Source organism: Microcaecilia unicolor, chromosome 7 (assembly GCF_901765095.1).
Source record: "Microcaecilia unicolor chromosome 7, aMicUni1.1, whole genome shotgun sequence".
Taxonomy (NCBI): Eukaryota; Metazoa; Chordata; class Amphibia; order Gymnophiona; family Siphonopidae; genus Microcaecilia; species Microcaecilia unicolor.
Genome location: NC_044037.1, coordinates 197,694,848 through 197,715,864, shown reverse-complemented (window position 1 = coordinate 197,715,864; position 21,017 = coordinate 197,694,848). Strand labels below are relative to the sequence as shown.

Here is a 21,017-nt window from a genome sequence, read left to right as displayed (position 1 = left end):
GATTATCACGCAAAAAAAAACATCAGGAGAGCCGAAATACAGGCTAAATTGAGCCCAAATAAAGAACTGCAGCCATATATGAGCTCCGCTCGAGCGCTACAAGATCTCTCGCGGTTTGCTTATACCGGAGGTGCGGCGGAGCCAAAAAACAAGATGGCGGAGGCTCGGAAGGCAAAAAAGCCAACGAGCGAAGAAAGCCCCAGATCTCCAGGAAATCAGCCGGAACAGCTGAAAGACATGGAAATAGAGGGAGAGGAGGTCCCAAATCTACAAACATGGCTGCAAAATATCAGCGCAGACCTAAAAGCCATGCGAACTGAGGTGGCGACGCTCGGGGCCGATTTGCGAGGGGAAATTCGAGAACTGGGCTCGCGCCTAGAAGATACAGAGACACAAGTGGAGGCTCATAGCGAAACGCTGGGCGCCATCGACCATCAGATGACAGAAATGCAGGGTGAGCATCAACAATTGTTGGAAAAAATTGAAGACCTGGAAAATAGGGGCCGTCGTAATAATCTAAGATTTCGGGGCCTCCCGGAGACGCCAGCATACCAAGAGTGCGAGCAAGTGATTCAAAAACTGGTTAGTGACCTATTAACAGCGCATGGAGATGCGGTGGATCCAGAAACAATACAGCTGGAGAGGGCACACAGAGCGCTGGGACCAGCGCGCAATAATCAGTCTAAAGATATCATTGCCTGCTTCTCCAGTTATAAATTGAAAGAAAAGGTGCTCAAAATGGCAAGGCAGGCCCCAGAGTATAAATGGGACACATATGCAATTGAAATCTATCAAGACCTGGCAGCAGCGACTCTGAGGAGGAGAGGCGAATTAAAACCCTTCACAAGATATTTAAGAGAGCTTAAGATCCAATATAGATGGAAACATCCCTTTGCTTTGGTCTTCCTATAAAGATGGGAAATTACATCAGATCAAAACAATTCAGGAGGCACGCATAATTTGTCCAGAGGCTGCGGGCCAGGAAGAGAGACCGGCAACAACCCCTGGGAAACAACTCACTCGGAGCTCTGCTCCACCAAAGTGGCAGCGAGCAGGAAAAGGCCCAAGGAGATTACAACGCCAGCAATCAGCATCACGAATCACTTGAAACAGTGGAGACTGATAAACTGGAACAAAATTTGATGACAATGTTATTGTTTCTGATGAAAGAGCTGCACAAGTTGAGCAACTCTCCAGACATGGTTGAAAGGTAGTTTTGTTACTGTGGTATATGGGATGATTGTGGGAAGTTGTAATATGGCTCACTCCTCCTACCTTAGACACACACTGGGTTACACAGAGGTGTCTACACTATGTAGGGGGACAAAGGAGGGGGGAGGGGACATAACGGAGGGGAAGGGAAAGAGTGGGAAAAGCAGAGATATGATATATGATCTGGTTCATAGGCATAGATTGACCAAAACGCATGCGGTGATAGAAGATGACCAGCATGCACACTAAGGTATAATGGGAGACATTAAATGTATGTCGCTCAATGTACGAGGGTTAAACATACCTAGAAAACGGCAGCTACTATTTCGGGAACTGCAGAGGCTTCAAATAGACATAGGGTTGATACAGGAGACACATCTTAAACCCCGATATGAACAGTTATGCAAACATAAACTTTTTCCTTCCATTCATTTTGCTTCTAACACAGATGATACGAAAAGCAAGGGAGTGCTTATAGCACTTAGTGGCAAGAAGCCCTGGGAAATAAGAAAGATACAAAAAGACAGGGGGGGGGGGGGGGAGGTACTTGCTGATCGTCCTGGCACTAGCTGGACGAGTATACACAGTGGTAAACATCTATGGGCCTAACATACCACAAGGAGACTTCTTTACAGAAATAGATCAGGTAATTACTAGAAATATTGAGGGGTCCTTGCTAATAGGAGGGGACTTCAATTTGACAATCAACCCATCCCTAGATAATTCAGCTTCCACAAAAAACTATGCCAAGCAAGATAGGAAAAAACTTCAGGACTTTATAACACATTGGCAGCTATTAGATTACTGGAGAAGGGATAATCCCGGACAGCGGGCATACACATATTTCTCAGCAGTGCATCAATCCTCCTCACGAATCGATATGTGGCTAGGGGATGCTTCCCTTGTGGGGGGTAGCTGAAGATCTGCAGATTCTCCCCAGTACATGGTCTGACCACTCACCGGTGATACTCCAACTTACAGGGCAGGGACCGCACCAAAAAAACAGAACCTGGCGCCTGGATGACACATTGCTGATAGATCCAGCTAATATCTCCCAAATAGAACAATATATTAGAGACTATATTCAGTTTAATGATAATGGGGAGGTGTCGCCAACCACTGTTTAGGAAGGGCTCAAGGCTGTCACTCGGGGCCATTTAATAGCACTGCGATCGCGGGTGTGGAAGGCACGTTGTGCTAGAGAAACTGAACTGCGCCAACAGTTGGCTACAGCTGAGGCAGAATTGCATCAGGGGATAGATCAAGGCCTCTCTAGTCGCAGGGCACGGGTGCTTGAACTTCGTAATCAACTACATGACCTTGAATTAGCAGACCTGGCGGAAAAATTACGAGTTAGACAGACACACTTTGAATTTGGTAATAAGCCCAGCAGGCTGTTGGCCCACAAATTAGCACAACAAGCTAGCAGGAACTTAATAGGGGGCTTACGAGATGAGGGGGGCAATATCCATTCAAACAATGAATTCTTAGAATCAGCATTCAGGGGATACTATAAGGCTCTCTATAGCCCAGAAGATGAAAGGGAGCAGGAAGAAATTACAAAATATCTCGAAGACATCGATCTTCCGACACTCCCTGAGCTCTCGGCCCATCAGCTAGGAGTCCCTATTACCTTGGAAGAGGTGGAACAGACAATCCGTGATCTGTCCCTCAATAAAGCGCCAGGTCCAGACGGATTTACTAATAAATTCTACAAACTGTTCGGGAAATTGCTAGCCCCCATATTACTTAAAGTGTTTAATTCACTAGATGAGTCAACAGGTTTACCACCCACCTGGAATTTGGCCACAATTACAGTTCTGCCCAAACCAGGAAAAGATCCCCAACTATGTAGCTCTTATAGACCGATCTCTCTGCTTTGAGTAGACTATAAAATATTTTCTAAGATCATGGCCACCAGATTGCAGAAATGTCTTCCTTTACTCATACATGAAGACCAGGCAGGGTTTGTGCAACATCGCCAAACATTTGATAACATAAGGCGCACCTTGCAAATATTACAAGGGGCACAAATTACCAAAACACCCCTATGTATACTATCGCTTGACGTGGAGAAGGCCTTTGATCGGGTCAGCTGGCCGTTCCTCTTCGCGGTCTTGAAAAGAGTGGGCATGGGGGGGAAATTTGTAGAATGGTTACATCTTATATATAAGACACCAGAGGCAACTGTTCGTATTAATGGGACTTTAACTCGACCTTTCCAACTCCATAGAGGCACTAGGCAGGGATGCGCATTATCCCCATTGCTATTTGCCCTGGTAATGGAACCATTGGCGACTAAAATCAGAGCCAACCCGATCATCAAGGGCCTGAAGGGGGGGGGATTTGAAACCAAGATCTTATTGTTTGCAGATGACATTTTGCTCACCATAAAAGATCCAGTAACAGCTTTCCCGATCATAGGGGATGAAATAAAATCATATGGGGCTGTCTCCGGATTTAAAATCAACTTCGAGAAGTCAGAAGCTGTTGACGTAAACTTAAATAGTACCACCCTAAAATTGTTGAAAGAGCAGTTTCCATACAGATGGGCCAATAAGCACATTAGGTATCTAGGGGTTAACATACCACGCCGCCTGGAAGATATCTTTAATAATAATTTTCCTAAAAGAGTGCAGGACTTATTCCAGGAACTAGAGCGTTGGGAAGGCCTGAATTTATCCTGGATAGGTAGGATTAATGCTGTAAAAATGGTGGTTCTTCCAAAGCTCCTGTACCTATTTATGGCTCTCCCAATATCCATCCCAGACTCCTTCTTTCAGGGTCTACAGGGTAGAGTATTCTCCTTCATCTGGAGGAGGAGACCACCATGGGTACGGCGGGAGACAATGTATCAGTTTAAAGATAGAGGGGGGATGGGGGTGCCTTGCTTTCGCAGTTATTATTATGCAGCACACCTACGTATTCTGGCAATCTGGCTACAAGACACACGGAAAATTTGGACCTGTATAGAACAGAGCTGGCTAGACCCATATCCACTCCGGGCAATACCCTGGTTGCCGATGCATAAGCTTAAGGAAATAACTAAAAAAAGCCCTTCAATTCTCCAGTGGCCACTCACAATTTGGTGTAAGATTAGAGAACAATTTTTCCCAGAGCGCATACATTTTAAACACACATACTTAAGATTTGCCCCACGTTTTGGCCCGGGTAGAATAGATACAGCGTACAAGGAATGGGAGAACATGGGTCTATGTGAGCTGGGACAAATGCATGATCAAGGTCAGTCACCATCATTCCAAACACTTTGTCAGGAACATGAACTTTCCCCACTTCAGGCATTCCAATATTGGCAGGCAAAAGATTTTATTAACCGGAGAGCGGCAGAAGAACTCAGTCTGGAAGAAACACAACTGGAGAAGGGATTGATGGGAGGAGGAGGGAGAGGGGGTGTCTCCAGGCTTTATAAAGCGCTACTAGCTCGCACCTATCCAGTAGAATACTATACACATAGATGGGAAACTGCACTTGGGGCCTCATATGACCCCAAACAATGGGCTTTGGCCTTCAGATCATTGCTTAGAGTATCAGTGTCCAGCGCTATGGTAGAAAACGGGCACAAAATTTTATATAGCTGGTACTACACTCCCAGTCGACTGGTGAAAATGTATAAGTCGGGCTCGGCCCTATGTTGGAGAGAATGTGGGATGGAGGGGGATATGTATCATATTTGGTGGTCTTGTACTCATGCAGCTCGATATTGGGAAAAGATATTGGCTTTTGTAAAATCAGTGACGAACATTCAATATCAGATGGGCATGGAATACTGTCTTCTACACTTTAGACCGCCAGAAGTCAAAAAGCATGTACACCAATTTGCCACACAGGTGTTTGTGGCGGGCAAACTGGTATTGGCAGCAGCTTGGAGGAAGCCTCAGTTACCTGACCTGCCATCGGTGCTGGAAAAACTGAATTACATTCAATTGATGTCAAAACTCACCGCAATGCGCAAAGGACAATTGGCACACCACATGAAGATATAGGACCTTTATAACATTTGGTTATCTGCAAATGTGAACATATAGAACCAATTATACAAACACTCTAAAGGGTGGGAGGGAATAGGGAGGGAGGGTAAATAAGGTTTCTATCTTGTAATACCAAAGTTGTATTAATCTACTGTGAAATTTGATCTATTGCTATTGATGTTAACTGTGAAAAATGATATAAATAAAAAATTGAAAAAAAAAGAATGAAGAGTTGGTTCCATGAAAGACTGCGACACCCTTTGCAGCATTGACTGAGAAAGAAGAATATAATCTAAAAGGGCATGGACCCCATATGGATGTGAAAAAAATGTGTAATCCCTCTCTTCCCCATGTAATACTCGCCAAAAGTAAAGGAGTCCAAGGGTAGATGACAATAAGTTAACTCCCCTACAGTCCTGATCTTAAGCTGTTTGTTTTAGCAGGAAGACGGTCTATAGTGGGGTCACTTGTAGAATTAAAGTCCCCACCTACAATAAACTCAAACTCATCAAAGGAAGAGAGTTGAGCAGAAAGCTGGGCAAAAAAACTTGTGAGAATAAAAATTCTGGGCATAGACACACTGCAAAGAGTCACTTTAGTACCCTGGAGATCTCCAGTTATCAAAACAGATCTCCCCTCTGGGACTTGGTACAGAGTATGCAGAGTGAAAGCTAGGCACTTATGATTTAAGATAGCAGTACCTTACAGGCGGCTATTGAAAGCTGCACAGAATATCTCCCCTACCCAATCTCTCTTTAATTTAATATGTTCATTTTATTCAGGTGTGTTTCCTGTAATAGGGCAATGTCAACACGGTCCTTCTTAAGAGCCTGTAGGATCCTGGTTCTCTTTACCAGGGAGTGAATATCATCTACATTGAGAGATACAATTTTCAGGTCACCTGTAGTCATCCTGGCTCCAAAGCAAAGTTACAATACATCTGCGTATGTAGTAGTCTGATAGTCTGGGGGGGGGGGGGGGGGGGGGGGGGGGGGGGGGGCTCCCAGCTGAACCCAACCAGATTGGACAAAGAGAACTAACTCCTCTAAGAATACCCACACATAATATGCTAGAAAAATCCCACCCAAACCCCTTCCTCCCGTTTCCTGTTCCTTCCCACCCACATGAACACTTAGATCCAGCCATACAGAACTACAATCACCCCCTATTCATTCTCCAACATTTTCCCCAACACAATCATCCTATATAGAGCCAAAAATCACTCCCCCCCTCCGCCACCCCCCTCCATTTCCATGAAAATAAATGTATGTATCAGAGTAAACATTGTCCACAATATAGCAGGACCAATCTTCATAACCATCCCCTTATACAGAGGATGTCCAGGAGCAGTTCTCTAGGACAGCCAGGTGGCAGAGAACCATCCAAGATATATATCAGCAACTGCTCAGTTTATGGTCCAAACCGCAGTTTTGGAAGTCTCTGCAAGTCCAACCTCCATGCTCTAGGCATATGTAGAATGCTGAATAAGAAAAAATGGAAAGGCAACGGAGAAGCAACCAGCTAGGTCAAAACCATCCAGAACTGTGTTGTTTGAGAGAGAGAGACATTCCATGAGCTATAGAATTAGATGGAATGGCTGTCCAAAAAATACTGAGGCACCACCAGCGTGTCCAAAGTCAGAGATAGCGAATGCTACATACCTGTAGAAGGTATTCTCCGAGGACAGCAGGCTGATTGTTCTCACTGATGGGTGACGTCCACGGCAGCCCCTCCAATCGGAAACTTCACTAGCAAATGCTTTTGCTAGCCCTCGCGCGCCGATGCGCACCGCGCATGCGCGGCCGTCTTCCCGCCCAAACCGGCTCGTGTTCGTCAGTCCCATATGTAGCAAGACAAAGACAAGGGAAGACACAACTCCAAAGGGGAGGCGGGCTGGTTTGTGAGAACAATCAGCCTGCTGTCCTTGGAGAATACCTTCTACAGGTATGTAGCATTCGCTTTCTCCGAGGACAAGCAGGCTGCTTGTTCTCACTGATGGGGTATCCCTAGCCCCCAGGCTCACTCAAAACAACAAACATGGTCAATTGGGCCTCGCAACGGCGAGGACAAAACTGAGATTGACCTAACAACTTATCCAACTAACTGAGAGTGTAGCCTGGAACAGAATAAACATGGGCCTAGGGGGGGTGGAGTTGGATTCTAAACCCCGAACAGATTCTGAAGCACTGACTGCCCGAACCGACTTTTGCGTCGGGTATCCTGCTGCAGGCAGTAATGAGATGTGAATGTGTGGACAGATGACCACGTCGCAGCCTTGCAAATCTCTTCAATAGTGGCTGACTTCAAGTGGGCCACTGACGCTGCCATGGCTCTAACACTATGAGCCGTGACATGACCCTCAAGAGCCAGCCCAGCCTGGGCGTAAGTGAAGGAAATGCAATCTGCTAGCCAATTGGATATGGTGCGTTTCCCCACAGCCACTCCCCTCCTGTTGGGATCAAAAGAAACAAACAATTGGGCGGACTGTCTGTTGGGCTGTGTCCGCTCCAGATAGAAGGCCAATGCTCTTTTGCAGTCCAATGTGTGCAGCTGACGTTCAGCAGGGCAGGAATGCGGACGGGGAAAGAATGTTGGCAAGACAATTGACTGGTTCAGATGGAACTCCGACACTACCTTCGGCAAGAACTTAGGGTGAGTGCGAAGGACTACTCTATTATGATGAAATCTGGTGTAAGGGGCCTGGGCTACCAGGGCCTGAAGCTCACTGACTCTACGAGCTGAAGTAACTGCCACCAAGAAAATGACTTTCCAGGTCAAGTACTTCAGATGGCAGGAGTTCAGTGGCTCAAAAGGAGGTTTCATCAGCTGGGTGAGAATGACATTGAGATCCCATGACACTGTAGGAGGTTTGACGGGGGGCTTTGACAAAAGCAAACCTCTCATGAAGCGAACAACTAAAGGCTATTCTGAGATTGGCTTACCTTCCACACGGTAATGGTATGCACTGATTGCGCTAAGGTGAACCCTTACAGAGTTGGTCTTGAGACCAGACTCAGACAAGTGCAGAAGGTATTCAAGCAGGGTCTGTGTAGGACAGGAGCGAGGATCTAAGGCCTTGCTGTCACACCAGACGGCAAACCTCCTCCATAAAAAGAAGTAACTCCTCTTAGTGGAATCTTTTCTGGAAGCAAGACACGGGAGACACCCTCCGACAAACCCAAAGAGGCAAAGTCTACGCTCTCAACATCCAGGCCGTGAGAGCCAGAGACTGGAGGTTGAGATGTAGAAGCGCTCCTTCGTTCTGGGTGATGAGGGTCGGAAAACAATCCAATCTCTACGGTTCTTCGGAGGACAACTCCAGAAGAAGAGGGAACCAGATCTGACGCGGCCAAAAAGGAGCAATCAGAATCATGGTGCCTCGGTCTTGCTTGAGTTTCAACAAAGTCTTCCCCACCAGAGGTATGGGAGGATAAGCATACAGCAGGCCTTCCCCCCAATCCATGAGGAAGGCATCCGATGCCAGTCTGCCGTGGGCCTGAAGTCTGGAACAGAATTGAGGGAGCTTGTGATTGGCTCGAGATGCAAAGAGATCTACCAAGGGGGTGCCCCACACCTGGAAGATCCGGCGCACTACTCTGGTGTTGAGAGACCACTCGTGAGGTTGCATAATCCTGCTCAACTTGTCGGCCAGACTGTTGTTTACGCCTGCCAGATATGTGGCCTGGAGCAACATGCCTCGACGGCGAGCCCACAGCCACATGCTGACGGCTTCCTGACACAGGGGGCGAGATCCGGTACCCTCCTGCTTGTTGATATAATACATGGCAACCTGGTTGTCTGTCTGAATTTGGATAATTTGATGGGACAGCCGATCTCTGAAAGCCTTCAGAGCGTTCCAGACCGCTCGTAACTCCAGGAGATTGATCTGCAGATCGCGTTCCTGGAGGGACCAGCTTCCCTGGGTGTGAAGCCCATCGACATGAGCTCCCCACCCCAGGAGAGACGCATCCGTAGTCAGCACTTTTTGTGGCTGAGGAATTTGGAAAGGGCGTCCCAGAGTCAAATTGGACCGAATCGTCCACCAATACAGGGATTTGAGAAAACTCGTGGACAGGTGGATCACGTCCTCTAGATCCCCAGCAGCCTGAAACCACTGGGAAGCTAGGGTCAATTGAGCAGATCGCATGCGAAGACGAGCCATGGGAGTCGCATGAACTGTGGAGGCCATGTGGCCAAGCAATCTCAACATCTGCTGAGCTGTGATCTGCTGGGACGCTCGTACCCGGGAGACGAGGGACAGCAGATTGTTGGCCCTTGTCTCCGGAAGATAGGCACGAGCCGTCCGAGAATCCAGCAGAGCTCCTATGAATTCGAGTCTCTGCACTGGGAGAAGATGGGACTTTGGGTAATTTATCACAAACCCCAGTAGCTCCAGTCGAATAGTCATCTGCATGGACTGTAGAGCTCCTGCCTCGGATGTGTTCTTTACCAGCCAATCGTCGAGATACTACAGCCAGGCACTTCGTGAACACTCTGGGCGCAGAGGTGAGCCCAAAGGGTAGCACACAGTACTGGAAGTGATGTGTGCCCAGCTGAAATCGCAGATACTCTCTGTGAGCTGGCAGTATCGGGATGTGCGTGTAGGCATCCTTCAAGTAAAGAGAGCATAGCCAATCGTTTTCCTGAATTATGAGAAGAAGGGTGCCCAGGGAAAGCATCCTGAACTTTTCCTTGACCAGATATTTGTTCAGGGCCCTTAGGTCTAGGATGGGACGCATCCCCCGTTTTCTTTTCCACAAGGAAGTACCTGGAATAGAATCCCAGCCCTTCTTGCCCGGATGGCACGGGCTCAACCGCGTTGGCGCTGAGAAGGGCGGGGAGTTCCTCTGCGAGTACCTGCTTGTGCTGGAAGCAGTAGGACTGAGCTCCCGGTGGGCAATTTGAAGGCTTCGAGGCCAAATTGAGGATGTATCCTTGCCGGACTATTTGAAGAACCCAACGGTCGGAGGTTACAAGAGGCCACCTTTGATGAAAAACTTTCAACCTCCCCCCGACCAGCAGATCGCCCGGCACGGACACGTTGATGTCGGCTATGCTCTGCTGGAGCCAGTCAAAAGCTCGCCCCCTGCTTTTGCTGGGGAGCCGTGGGGCCTTGCTGAGGCGCATGCTGCTGACGAGAGCGAGCGCGCTGGGGCTTAGCCTGGGCCGCAGGCTGGCGAGAGGGAGGATTGTACCTACGCTTACCAGAAGAGTAGGGAACAGCCCTCCTTCCCCCATAAAAACGTCTACCTGAGGAGGTAGATGCTGAAGGCTGCCGGCGGGAGAATTTGTCAAAAGCGTTATCCCGCTGGTGGAGCTGTTCTACCACCTGTTCGACTTTTTCTCCAAAAATGATGTCCGCTCGGCAAGAGGAGTCCGCAATCCGCTGCTGGATCCTATTCTCCAGGTCGGAGGCACGCAGCCATGAGAGTCTGCGCATCACCACACCTTGAGCAGCGGCCCTGGACGCAACATCAAAGGTATCATATACCCCTCTGACCAGGAATTTTCTGCACGCCTTCAGCTGCCTGACCACCTGAAACGGCTTGGCTTGCTCAGGAGGGAGCTTGTCCAACAAGCCTGCCAACTGCCGCACATTGTTCCGCATATGGATGCTCGTGTAGAGCTGGTAGGACTGAATCTTGGCCACGAGCATAGAGGAATGATAGGCCTTCCTCCCAAAGGAGTCTAAGGTTCTGGAGTCTTTGCCCGGGGGCGCCGAAGCATGCTCTCTAGAACTCTTAGCCTTCTTTAGGGCCAGATCCACCACACCAGAGTCGTAAGGCAACTGAGTGCGCATCAGCTCTGGGTCCCCATGGATCCGATACTGGGATTCGATCTTCTTGGGAATGTGGGGATTAGTTAGTGACTTGGTCCAGTTCGCCAGCAATGTCTTTTTTAGGACATGATGCATGGGTACTGTGGACGCTTCCTTAGGTGGAGAAGGATAGTCCCAGAGCTCAAACATTTCAGCCCTGGGCTCATCCTCCACAACCACCGGTAAGGGGATGGCCGTAGACATCTCCCGGACAAAGGCCGCGAAAGACAGACTCTCGGGAGGAGAAAGCTGCCTTTCAGGAGAGGGAGTGGGATCAGAAGGAAGGCCATCAGACTCCTCGTCAGAGAAATATCTGATGTCCTCCTCCTCCCACGAGGCCTCACCATCGGTATCAGACACAAGTTCACGAACCTGTGTCTAAAGCCGTGCCCGACTCGACTCCGTGGAAACACGGCCACGGTAGGAGCGTCGAGAGGTGGACTCCCTCGCCAACACCGGCGAAGCTCCCTCCGCCGACGTCGTCGGGGAGTCTGCCTGGGAGGCGGCCGTAGCCGGTACCGATACCGGGGACCTCACCCCGGGCAAGGGGCCAGCCGTCGCCTCACTCGACGGTACTGGTGGCGCAAGCACCCCCGGTACCGGAGGAGAAGGGCGCAACAGCTCTCCCAGAATGCCAGGAAGAACGGCCTGGAGACTCTCGTGCAGAGCAACTGTGGAGAAAGACTGGGAAGTCGATGCAGTTGTCGATGTCAGAGTCTGTTCCGGGCGTGAAGGCGGTTCCGGGCTGTCCAAGGGGGAGCGCATTGACACCTCCTGAACAGAGGGTGAGCGGTCCTCCCGGTGCCGATGCCTACTGGGTGCCGACTGCCTCGGTGACCCAGAGCTGTCAGTACCGAGACGGGAAGGAGACCGGTGACGATGCTTCTTTGACTTCTTCAAGCGAAGCATGTCACCGGAGCTTCCCGGTACCGACAAGGAGGACGTAGAATCCAACCGTCGCTTCCTCGGGGTCGAGGCCGAAGAGGGTCAATCTCAGGGGGGCTGTACCGCAGGAGCCCTCAGGGCAGGGGGAGACCCACCCGAAGGCTCACCGCCACCAGCAGGGGAATGGACAGCCCTCACCTGCACTCCAGATGAAGCACCACCGTCCGACGACATCAGCAATAGCGGAGGTCCCGGTACCACCGACGTTGACGCAGCCTTCCGATGCCTCGGTACCGACGATGCAGGAGGTAGAAGCCTCGATGCAGTCGATGCCGATGACTTCGATGCTGTCGATGTGTCCCGTGCTGTTGTCGTCAAACAGCCCAAGAACAACACGTTCCACTGGGCCAATCTCGCTACCTGAGTCCTCTTTTTCAAAAGAGCACAAAGACTGCAGGCCTGCGGGCGGTGCCCAGCCCCCAGACACTGAAGACACGAAGCGTGCCTATCAGTGAGCGAGATTACCCGGGCGCACTGGGTGCACTTCTTGAAGCCGCTGGGGAGACTTCGATGACATAGGCGGAAAAATCACGCCGGCGAAATCAAAATTCGCGATGATGACGAAAGGCACGAAAAAGAAGGGAGAAAAAAACCCGTATCGAGGCCAAATAGGCCGGTCCCGAAAGCGAAAGGAAACTTACGCGGGGAAAAAGCTGGAAACACGGGAAAGGGGTAAAGACCGGAAAGGTCTCCTCTTTTTTTTTTTTTCTACCGAAAATCGCGAAGACGCGCGAGGTCAACTTGAGGGGCATGAAACGGCGGCAAAACACGACCGTCCTGAGCGCGGTCAAAAGAAGACTGACGAACACGAGCCGGTTCGTGCGGGAAGACAGCCGCGCATGCGCGGTGCGCATCGGCGCGCGAGGGCTAGCAAAGGCCTTTGCTAGTGAAGTTTCCGATTGGAGGGGGCTGCCGTGGACGTCACCCATCAGTGAGAACAAGCAGCCTGCTTGTCCTCAGAGAATTATTGTTATGATTAATGCATACTTTAGCTGGGTACTGGAGCACGAACTTGATTCCCCTTTGATAGAGTTGCGTGCAAGAAGGCAATAGTCTTTGGTACTCGGACACTTTGGCGGAAAAATCTTGGAAGAACAACACATTTGCTCCTTTATATTCCAGCGATCGTTTTAGCTTATAATGGGCCATCAACTATGCTTTCTCTGCATAATTGAAGATGTGGGTAACAACATGGTTTACCACAATCTTCCCTAGGGGCCTGGATCCCATGGGAACCTTCTCAGCCCGCATGCGTGATTCCTCTAGCTGTAGCTCAAGTTCCTTGGGTAGCCAAATCTCGACCAGTTCTCAGAGTTCTTTATTGGTGATTGATTAGGGCACTCCAATTAGGCGCAGATTATTATGGTGGGATCTGTTCTCCTGATGCTTGACTTGCTTCCCTAATGCTTTGTACATGTGTCCCAAAGTCTCCAACCTACCATCAGCAGCTACCGCATGGTCTTCTTGGTGGGAGATACGATCCTCTGCCTGTTGGAGCCTACTCGCCTGGGAGTCAAGTCTCCCTTAATCACATGGGTGGTAACTGCCCGAATTGCCACCTCATGGAGTTCCACTACTGGAGCAGATGGAGGTGGAGACACCATCTTGTTGTCAGGGGGCTTGCTGCATTCCTTCTGCTGCCACGGTATTTTTAACGGCATGCCTGCTGCTAACTCTCACAGACAACCCCCCCCCCCCAGCAGCTTCACAGGTGAGTCGGGCAGCAGTCCTGCTAGAAAAGAAATAGATATCCTCACGGTGGACACATAAAATGGGAGAGTTTAGTGGGGCTGAAGGAGGAAAGCAAACACAGGGCATCTGCTCAGGAAGTTGCCATCACATGACCCTCTTGTGGGTTTTTGTTAACATTGGTATATAGCCAGATTTTTTTAAAATCTATGAGCAGTATATTTAATTTCATTTATTTATTTTTATATCCCGCATTATCCCAAAGCATGTTTGATTCAATGTGGCTTGTAATAGAACAGGAGTAAATAAAAGCTTACATATATCAGAATAAAAATAGCACATACATTATAACATTAGGCTAACATTTAGCAAGTACCATCTAGAAAAAACATGATGGTCTAAATCATATAACATTGTGCACACTTGAAACATTACACAACATTTAACAAACAGGGACATGACTAGCAGTTGAAAAACTTTAAAAGGGGGTGGAAATGGACAGAATAAGAGACATTCTGGGCACCTAGGTTGGCTGTTTAACATATGTGATCCTGGTGAAAGATCTGCAAGTGGAATGGCCAGACTCCAGTATGGGGATCTGTTTCAGGTAGGGTGAGGAGAAGGTTGTGATAGGGAGGAAGTTGTGAATTTTGGTATTATTATCCTGAGTCAATGATGAATTGTTTGAACAGATATGCTTTTTAGCATTTTCCAAAAGTTTAGGTAGTCGGTGATATTTCTGACATTAGACAGTAGGGTATTCCAGATCTTGGTTGAGAGATACGAAAAACAGGAGAAGGGAAAAATTAAGACTAACCTGATAATTTTCTTTCCTTTAGTCACAGCAAATGAATTCAGAAAGTGATAGGTTGTATCTGCCTACCAGCATGTGGAGATAGAGAACACTGAAACAAGGCAGTGACCCTGGACGTCCAGCTCCTTGCATCCTCAGTATACGAAACTTCCAAAGCAGAACGTAGAAGAAACGTAACTCAACATGAACTTTCCTCACAGTGAACAACTGCTCCCTGAACTGGAGCGAAAATACAAACGAAGGAGGGATGCTCTCAACCTCTTACTTAACAACGGGAACTATAAAAATTCTTGGCATTTTTCTTCGAAATCTTCAAAATCTGTAAGAATCAAACAAAGGCAGCCAGGGAGGGATCCTGGATTTATCTGCTGTGACTAAAGGAAAGAAAACTATCAGGTTAGTCTTAATTTTTCCTTCCTCTTCATCACCAGCAGATGAATCCAGAAACTGATGGGATGTACCAAAGCACTACCTAACTTGGGTGGGAACATGAGGCTCCGTGAGGAAGAACCTGTGCTCTAAAACGCGCATTCTGTTGCGCTGCAACATTCATCCAATAATGCCGAACAAAGGAAAGCTGAGAAGCCCAGGTAGCCGCACGACAAATCTCTTGAAGAGAAAAGACACCCGTTTCAGCCCACGAAGCAGACATCGCTCGCGTGGAATGCACCTTAAAAGCCTCTGGTGGAGATTTACTGGCTAACAGGTAAACAGAAAAGATGACTTCCTTAAGCCAGCGAGCTATGGTAGCTTTAGACACTGGACAACCGCGTCTCGGTCCTGCCAACAGAATGAAGAGATGATCAGAAGACCTGAAACTATTCGACATCCGCAAGTACTGCAACAGAGTCCTGAGGACTTCCAAAAGCCGCAACTGCCCAAAAGATTCCGGAAAGTCTTCCCTACGAAAGGAAGGCAGAAAAATTGGCTGATTGATATGAAAAGCCGAAACAACCTTAGGCAGAAAAGAAGGCACAGTACGAACTGTAACCCCGGATTCAGAAAACTGCAGAAAAGGGTCCCGGCAGGAAAGAGCCTGAAGCTCCGACACTCTCCGTGCTGAAGCCATAGCCACCAAAAACACTGTTTTAAGAGTCAAATCCTTCTCTGAAGTTCGCTTGAGAGGCTCGAAAGGAGGTTTCTGAAGCGCTTTCAAAACAACTCCCAGGTTCCAAGACAGAAACAGCACCCATAGAGGAGGGCAAAAATGTAAACCTTCCCTTAGAAACCGGACAATATCTGGATGAGCAGTTAGAGAAAAACTGGCCACTTTCCCACGAAAACAAGCCAACGCCGCCACTTGAACCCAAAGGGAATTGAAAGCGAGACCCTTCTGTTAAGCCGTCTTGAAGAAAGTCCAACAACTGCAAGATAGAAGCAAGCATCGGCGAAGAAGATCCCTTAGCACACCATGCCTCAAAAGTGCGCCAAACACGCGCATAGGCCGCGGAAGTGGAACGCTTGCGAGCCTGCAAAAGAGTAGCAATAACTTTGTTAGAATAACCCTTTTCTCTTAACTTTGCCCTCTCAATAGCCAGGCCGTAAGACCAAAGCGGGAGGGATCTTCCATAGCCACTGGCCCCTGATGTAACAGACCCGGCAGAAGAGGCAATCGAAACGGAGTTGCCACCAAGATTCGCCGGTGATCCGCATAGCACGGACGCCTCGGCAAAATCTGGAACCACCAGAATCACTCTTCCGCGATGGAGACGAATGCGAAGAAGAACCCTGCCTATTAAGGGCCAAGGAGGAAACACATAAAGGAGATCTAGAGGCCACGGTTGAGAGACAGCATCTATCCCAGCGGAGCAAGGACCTCTCCTTCTGCTGAAAAATTGATCGATCTTGGCGTTCGATCCTGACGCCATGAGATCTAACCGCGGAGTGACCCATTTGGCACAAATCTGAAGAAAAACTTCCTCTACCAACTCCCATTCTGCCGGGTTGACCTGATGTTTGTTGAGGAAATCGGCCTGCACGTTGTCTTGACCGGCAATATGAGCCGCCGATAACAGAAGCAGATGGCGCTCGGCCCAGTCGTGAATCTGGACCGCCTCCATCGCTAGAGCTCTGCACTGAGTGCCAACCTGACGGTTGATGTAAGCCACCGCTGTGGTGTTGTCCGAAAGAACCCGAACAGATTGACCCTCCAGAATCTTGCAGAAGGCCAGAAGGGCTAGGAAAACCGCTCTCAGCTCCAAGCGATTGATGGACCACCCCGCCTCTGAGGTCGACCACAGACCTTGAGCATAGTGTCCGAGACAATGAGCCCCCACCCCGCTAAACTGGCATCCATAATCACAAAGCGCCAAAGCGGGTGCGCCAACGGCATCCCCCGGCGCAACTTGTTGCTGGAAAGCCACTAATGCATGCAGTGCTTGGCCACCGGAAGCCACGGACGTCTGCGTTGGTACTCCAATGAGATCGGGGACCACCAAGAGAGCAGTGAGCGCTGCAGTGGACGCATAGGTACCCTTGCCCAGGGAACCACCTCCAGGGTGGCAGTCATCAATCCCAGAAGCTGAACATAATCCCAAGCCCGAGGGCGCAACACTTGCAAAAGAAGCCAAATCTGACTCTGAAGCCTAAGACGCCTGCTGTCGGGAAGAAAGACGAACCCCAAAGCCGTGTCGAAACGCACCTCCAAATACTCGAGAGACTGCGAGGGGGTCAACTGACTTGGAGAAATTGACCACCCAACCCAGAGCTTGCAGAAGAGAAATGACTCTGGCTGTTGCAAGTCAGCTCTCAGTCTCTGAATCCGCCCGGATGAGCCAATCGTCAAGATAAGGGTGAACTCTGACACCCTCCCTCCGGAGGAAAGCAGCCACAACTACCATGACCTTGGAAAAGGTGCAAGGAGCTGTGGCCAGACCAAATGGCAAGGCACGAAACTGAAAATGCTGGCCTAACACCGCAAATCTCAGAAACCGCTGATGGGGAGGCCAAATCGGGATATGTAAATATGCCTCCTTGAGGTCGAGCGAAGTGAGGAACTCTCTTGGCTGCACCGCTGCAATGACCGAACACAAGGTTTCCATACGGAAATGACGCACCCTGAGAGCCTCGACTCAGCCCAAGTCGAGAATAGGCCTGTAGGACCCGCCCTTGCGAAGCACAACAAAATAAATCGAATAGCGACCGCAGAAGTGTTTGTCGAGAGGAACAGGAACTACCGCCCCGAGATCCAACAGAAACTGCAGCGTGTCTCTGACTGCTGCTCGCTTGACTGACTGAAAAGAAAAATCAGAGGATTCAGGCAGGGCTCTCTTTAAAAGAATCGCCCTATGAAGCAACAAAATAAATTCAGGGGAGAAGGACTCACCCTGTTTCTCTGCCCCCAAGCCAAAACAACAGAGGTTAGAACCTCCCTCGCCAGCTCAGAAGAGACCCCAGGCACTCCCTAATGTCTGCCCCTGAAAACCGCGGATCCGCTGGCAGATCCAAAATGGCAGCCGCAGTTATCTCCGGCGGGCAGGAAGGATCCCTCACCGACGCGATGGCCACACTGCCGGGACCCGAAGCGTCCAGGCAGTTCGCGCTGCACAGCCCTGCTGCGGTTCTGCGTTTACCGCAGCGGGAGCAACGTTTAACAGCCTCCGCCGCCATCATCCCCGAAACCAAAACGGCATCTCCGCGCCAAAAATAAACTTACTCCGAACAGAGCAGAAACAGCAGGGAACCCTCCCAGAAAGATCTAAGTCACTCAGACACACACTCAGAAAATTTCAGGTTACACTGCAGGTACTGCAAAATTAGAAGAGTGCCCCTGCAAAACTGCCTGCTCAATCTTCTTCAAACTCCGAGGTTGTTTTTTTTTTGTATTCTGTGAGGGAAGTTAAAGGCAGATAGGCAGCAGAATAGCAGCTGGGAGGAAGGGAGATATGGAGTAAGGCAAGGACCTGGAGACCAAGTATGGCCTCAAAGCGGGCAGCTCCAGACTCATACCTCCTGCTCAACTGGCAAAAGCCCAGGAGCCTCCCCAAGCAGAATCAAGGAGCTGAAAGGAATCCGTCCACACCTGCAGGGAGATAGAGATATACTGAGGATGCAAGAAGCTGTACTTCCAGGGTCACTGCCTTGTTTCAGTGTTCTCTATCTCCACCTGCTGGCAGGCGGATACAACCCATCAGTTTCTGGATTTATCTGCTGGTGATGAAAAGGAATATATAGATTTATTCCATATATCAAATCAATTGTGTATTAAAATTTGCAGAAGTATGTTAGGTTTAACTTTGCATCATATAGAGCTTCTATCGGAATATGTTCACTAGGGATTCACTGAAACATACTGTTTGACTGGGGTACTGAAACATTTAGAACTGAAAGACATAGTAAAGAAGTGACAGGCTGATCCACTGTCAAATTCTAATGTGCTCTGATTGGACATCTATGACCGATCACTGCTAAATCTGAAGGGACATGAAAGATAGAACTGAGAAGTAAGTAAAACTCTAAGGGCCCTCTTTACTAAGCAGCGCTAAGGGCGCATTATGCGCTGATTAGCACACGCTAAACGATAGGTCTCCAATACTAACATATGGGCGACTAGCATTTAGCGCACACTAAAAACGCTAGCGTGGCTTAGTAAACAGGGCCCTAAGTGGTAATAATTAAACACTTAATGTGTTTTCCAGATAAAATACCTTTTACAAAGATCCTAATAAAGTTTTCACAGTACTAGCAATTATCTGCAAGCACTGTAACAAACAGATTTATCAGAAATACTTCAAAAAATTGGAGTCTTTTTCAAAGTAAAATAATAACTATACCAGTAATTTATCAATAATTTTTACCTGGTAATGGTATGCAGGCTGCTGGTAAACTGGTTGGGCTACCATCACAGGTGAACTAGAAATAGAGCGTGGCTTGAAAAAGAAAAAAGAAAAAAGGAGAGCTGATGTAAATAATAAAACACAAAAGGTAGAGATACATTGAAAAATTATATCCAAAGGCCCTGAAATGAATTATGTACATTGACAACTAGATGCTTGTGGAAGAATCTAGCAGTCTCTTCCAAAACAGCATTATTTCTCATATTACAGAGTATTTCACTTTGAGTAATATGGGCTATGCCTCTTGTCCCTTTACACTGGCATCTAATTAACAATGTTCTTAGTACCAAGCATTGAAAGCGAATGCTACATACCTGTAGAAGGTATTCTCCGAGGACAGCAGGCTGATTGTTCTCACTGATGGGTGACGTCCACGGCAGCCCCTCCAATCGGAAACTTCACTAGCAAAGGCCTTTGCTAGTCCTCGCGCGCCCATGCGCACCGCGCATGCGCGGCTGTCTTCCCGCCCCGAACCGGCTTGTGTTCGTCAGTCCCATATGTAGCAAGGGAAGACACAACTGCAAAGGTGAGGCGGGCGGGTTTGTGAGAACAATCAGCCTGCTGTCCTCGGAGAATACCTTCTACAGGTATGTAGCATTCGCTTTCTCAGAGGACAAGCAGGCTGCTTGTTCTCACTGATGGGGTATCCCTAGCCCCCAGGCTCACTCAAAACAACAAACATGGTTAATTGGGCCTCGGAACGGCGAGGACATAACTGAGATTGACCTAACAATTTATCCAACTAACTGAGAGTGTAGCCTGGAACAGAATAAAACATGGGCCTAGGGGGGTGGAGTTGGATTCTAAACCCCGAACAGATTCTGAAGCACTGACTGCCCGAACCGACTGTCGCGTCGGGTATCCTGCTGCAGGCAGAAATGGGATGTGAATGTGTGGACAGATGACCACGTCGCAGCTTTGCAAATCTCTTCAATAGTGGCTGACTTCAAGTGGGCTACCAACGCTGCCATGGCTCTAACATTATGAGCCGTGACATGACCCTCAAGAGCCAGCCCAGCCTGGGCGTAAGTGAAGGAAATGCAATCTGCTAGCCAATTGGATATGGTGCGTTTCCCCACAGCCACTCCCCTCCTGTTGGGATCAAAAGAAACAAACAATTGGGCGGACTGTCTGTTGGGCTGTGTCCGCTCCAGATAGGGTGAGTGCGGAGGACTACTCTGTTATGATGAAATTTGGTGTAAGGTGCCTGGGCTACCAGGGCCTGCAGCTCACTGACTCTACGAGCTGAAGTAACTGCCACCAAGAAAATGACCTTCCAGGTCAAGTACTTCAGATGGCAGGAGTTCAGTGGCTCAAAATGAGGTTTCATCAGCTGGGTGAGAACGACATTGAGATCCCATGACACTGTAGGAGGTTTGACGGGGGGCTTTGACAAAAGCAAACCTCTCATGAAGCGAACAACTAAAGGCTGTCCTGAGATCGGTTTACCTTCCACACGGTAATGGTATGCACTGATTGCACTAAAATGAACCCTTACAGAGTTGGTCTTGAGACCAGACTCAGACAAGTGCAGAAGGTATTCAAGCAGGGTCTGTGTAGGACAAGAGCGAGGATCTAGGGCCTTGCTGTCACACCAGACGGCAAACCTCCTCCATAGAAAGAAGTAACTCCTCTTAGTGGAATCTTTCCTGGAAGCAAGCAAGATGCGGGAGACACCCTCTGACACACCCAAAGAGGCAAAGTCTACGCTCTCA

The 21,017-nt window shown here is 48.8% G+C and overlaps 1 protein-coding gene across 1 annotated transcript in view; it reads right to left on the bottom strand.

Moving 5' to 3' along the window:
- Positions 1-21,017, bottom strand: part of BOLL (boule homolog, RNA binding protein) — a 420,709-nt gene that overhangs the window by 205,917 nt on the left and 193,775 nt on the right. The window contains exon 7 of the mRNA XM_030210355.1: positions 19,264-19,335. Within this exon, the coding sequence (XP_030066215.1) occupies positions 19,264-19,335 (72 nt within the window). The remainder of the gene's footprint in view (positions 1-19,263; positions 19,336-21,017) is intronic.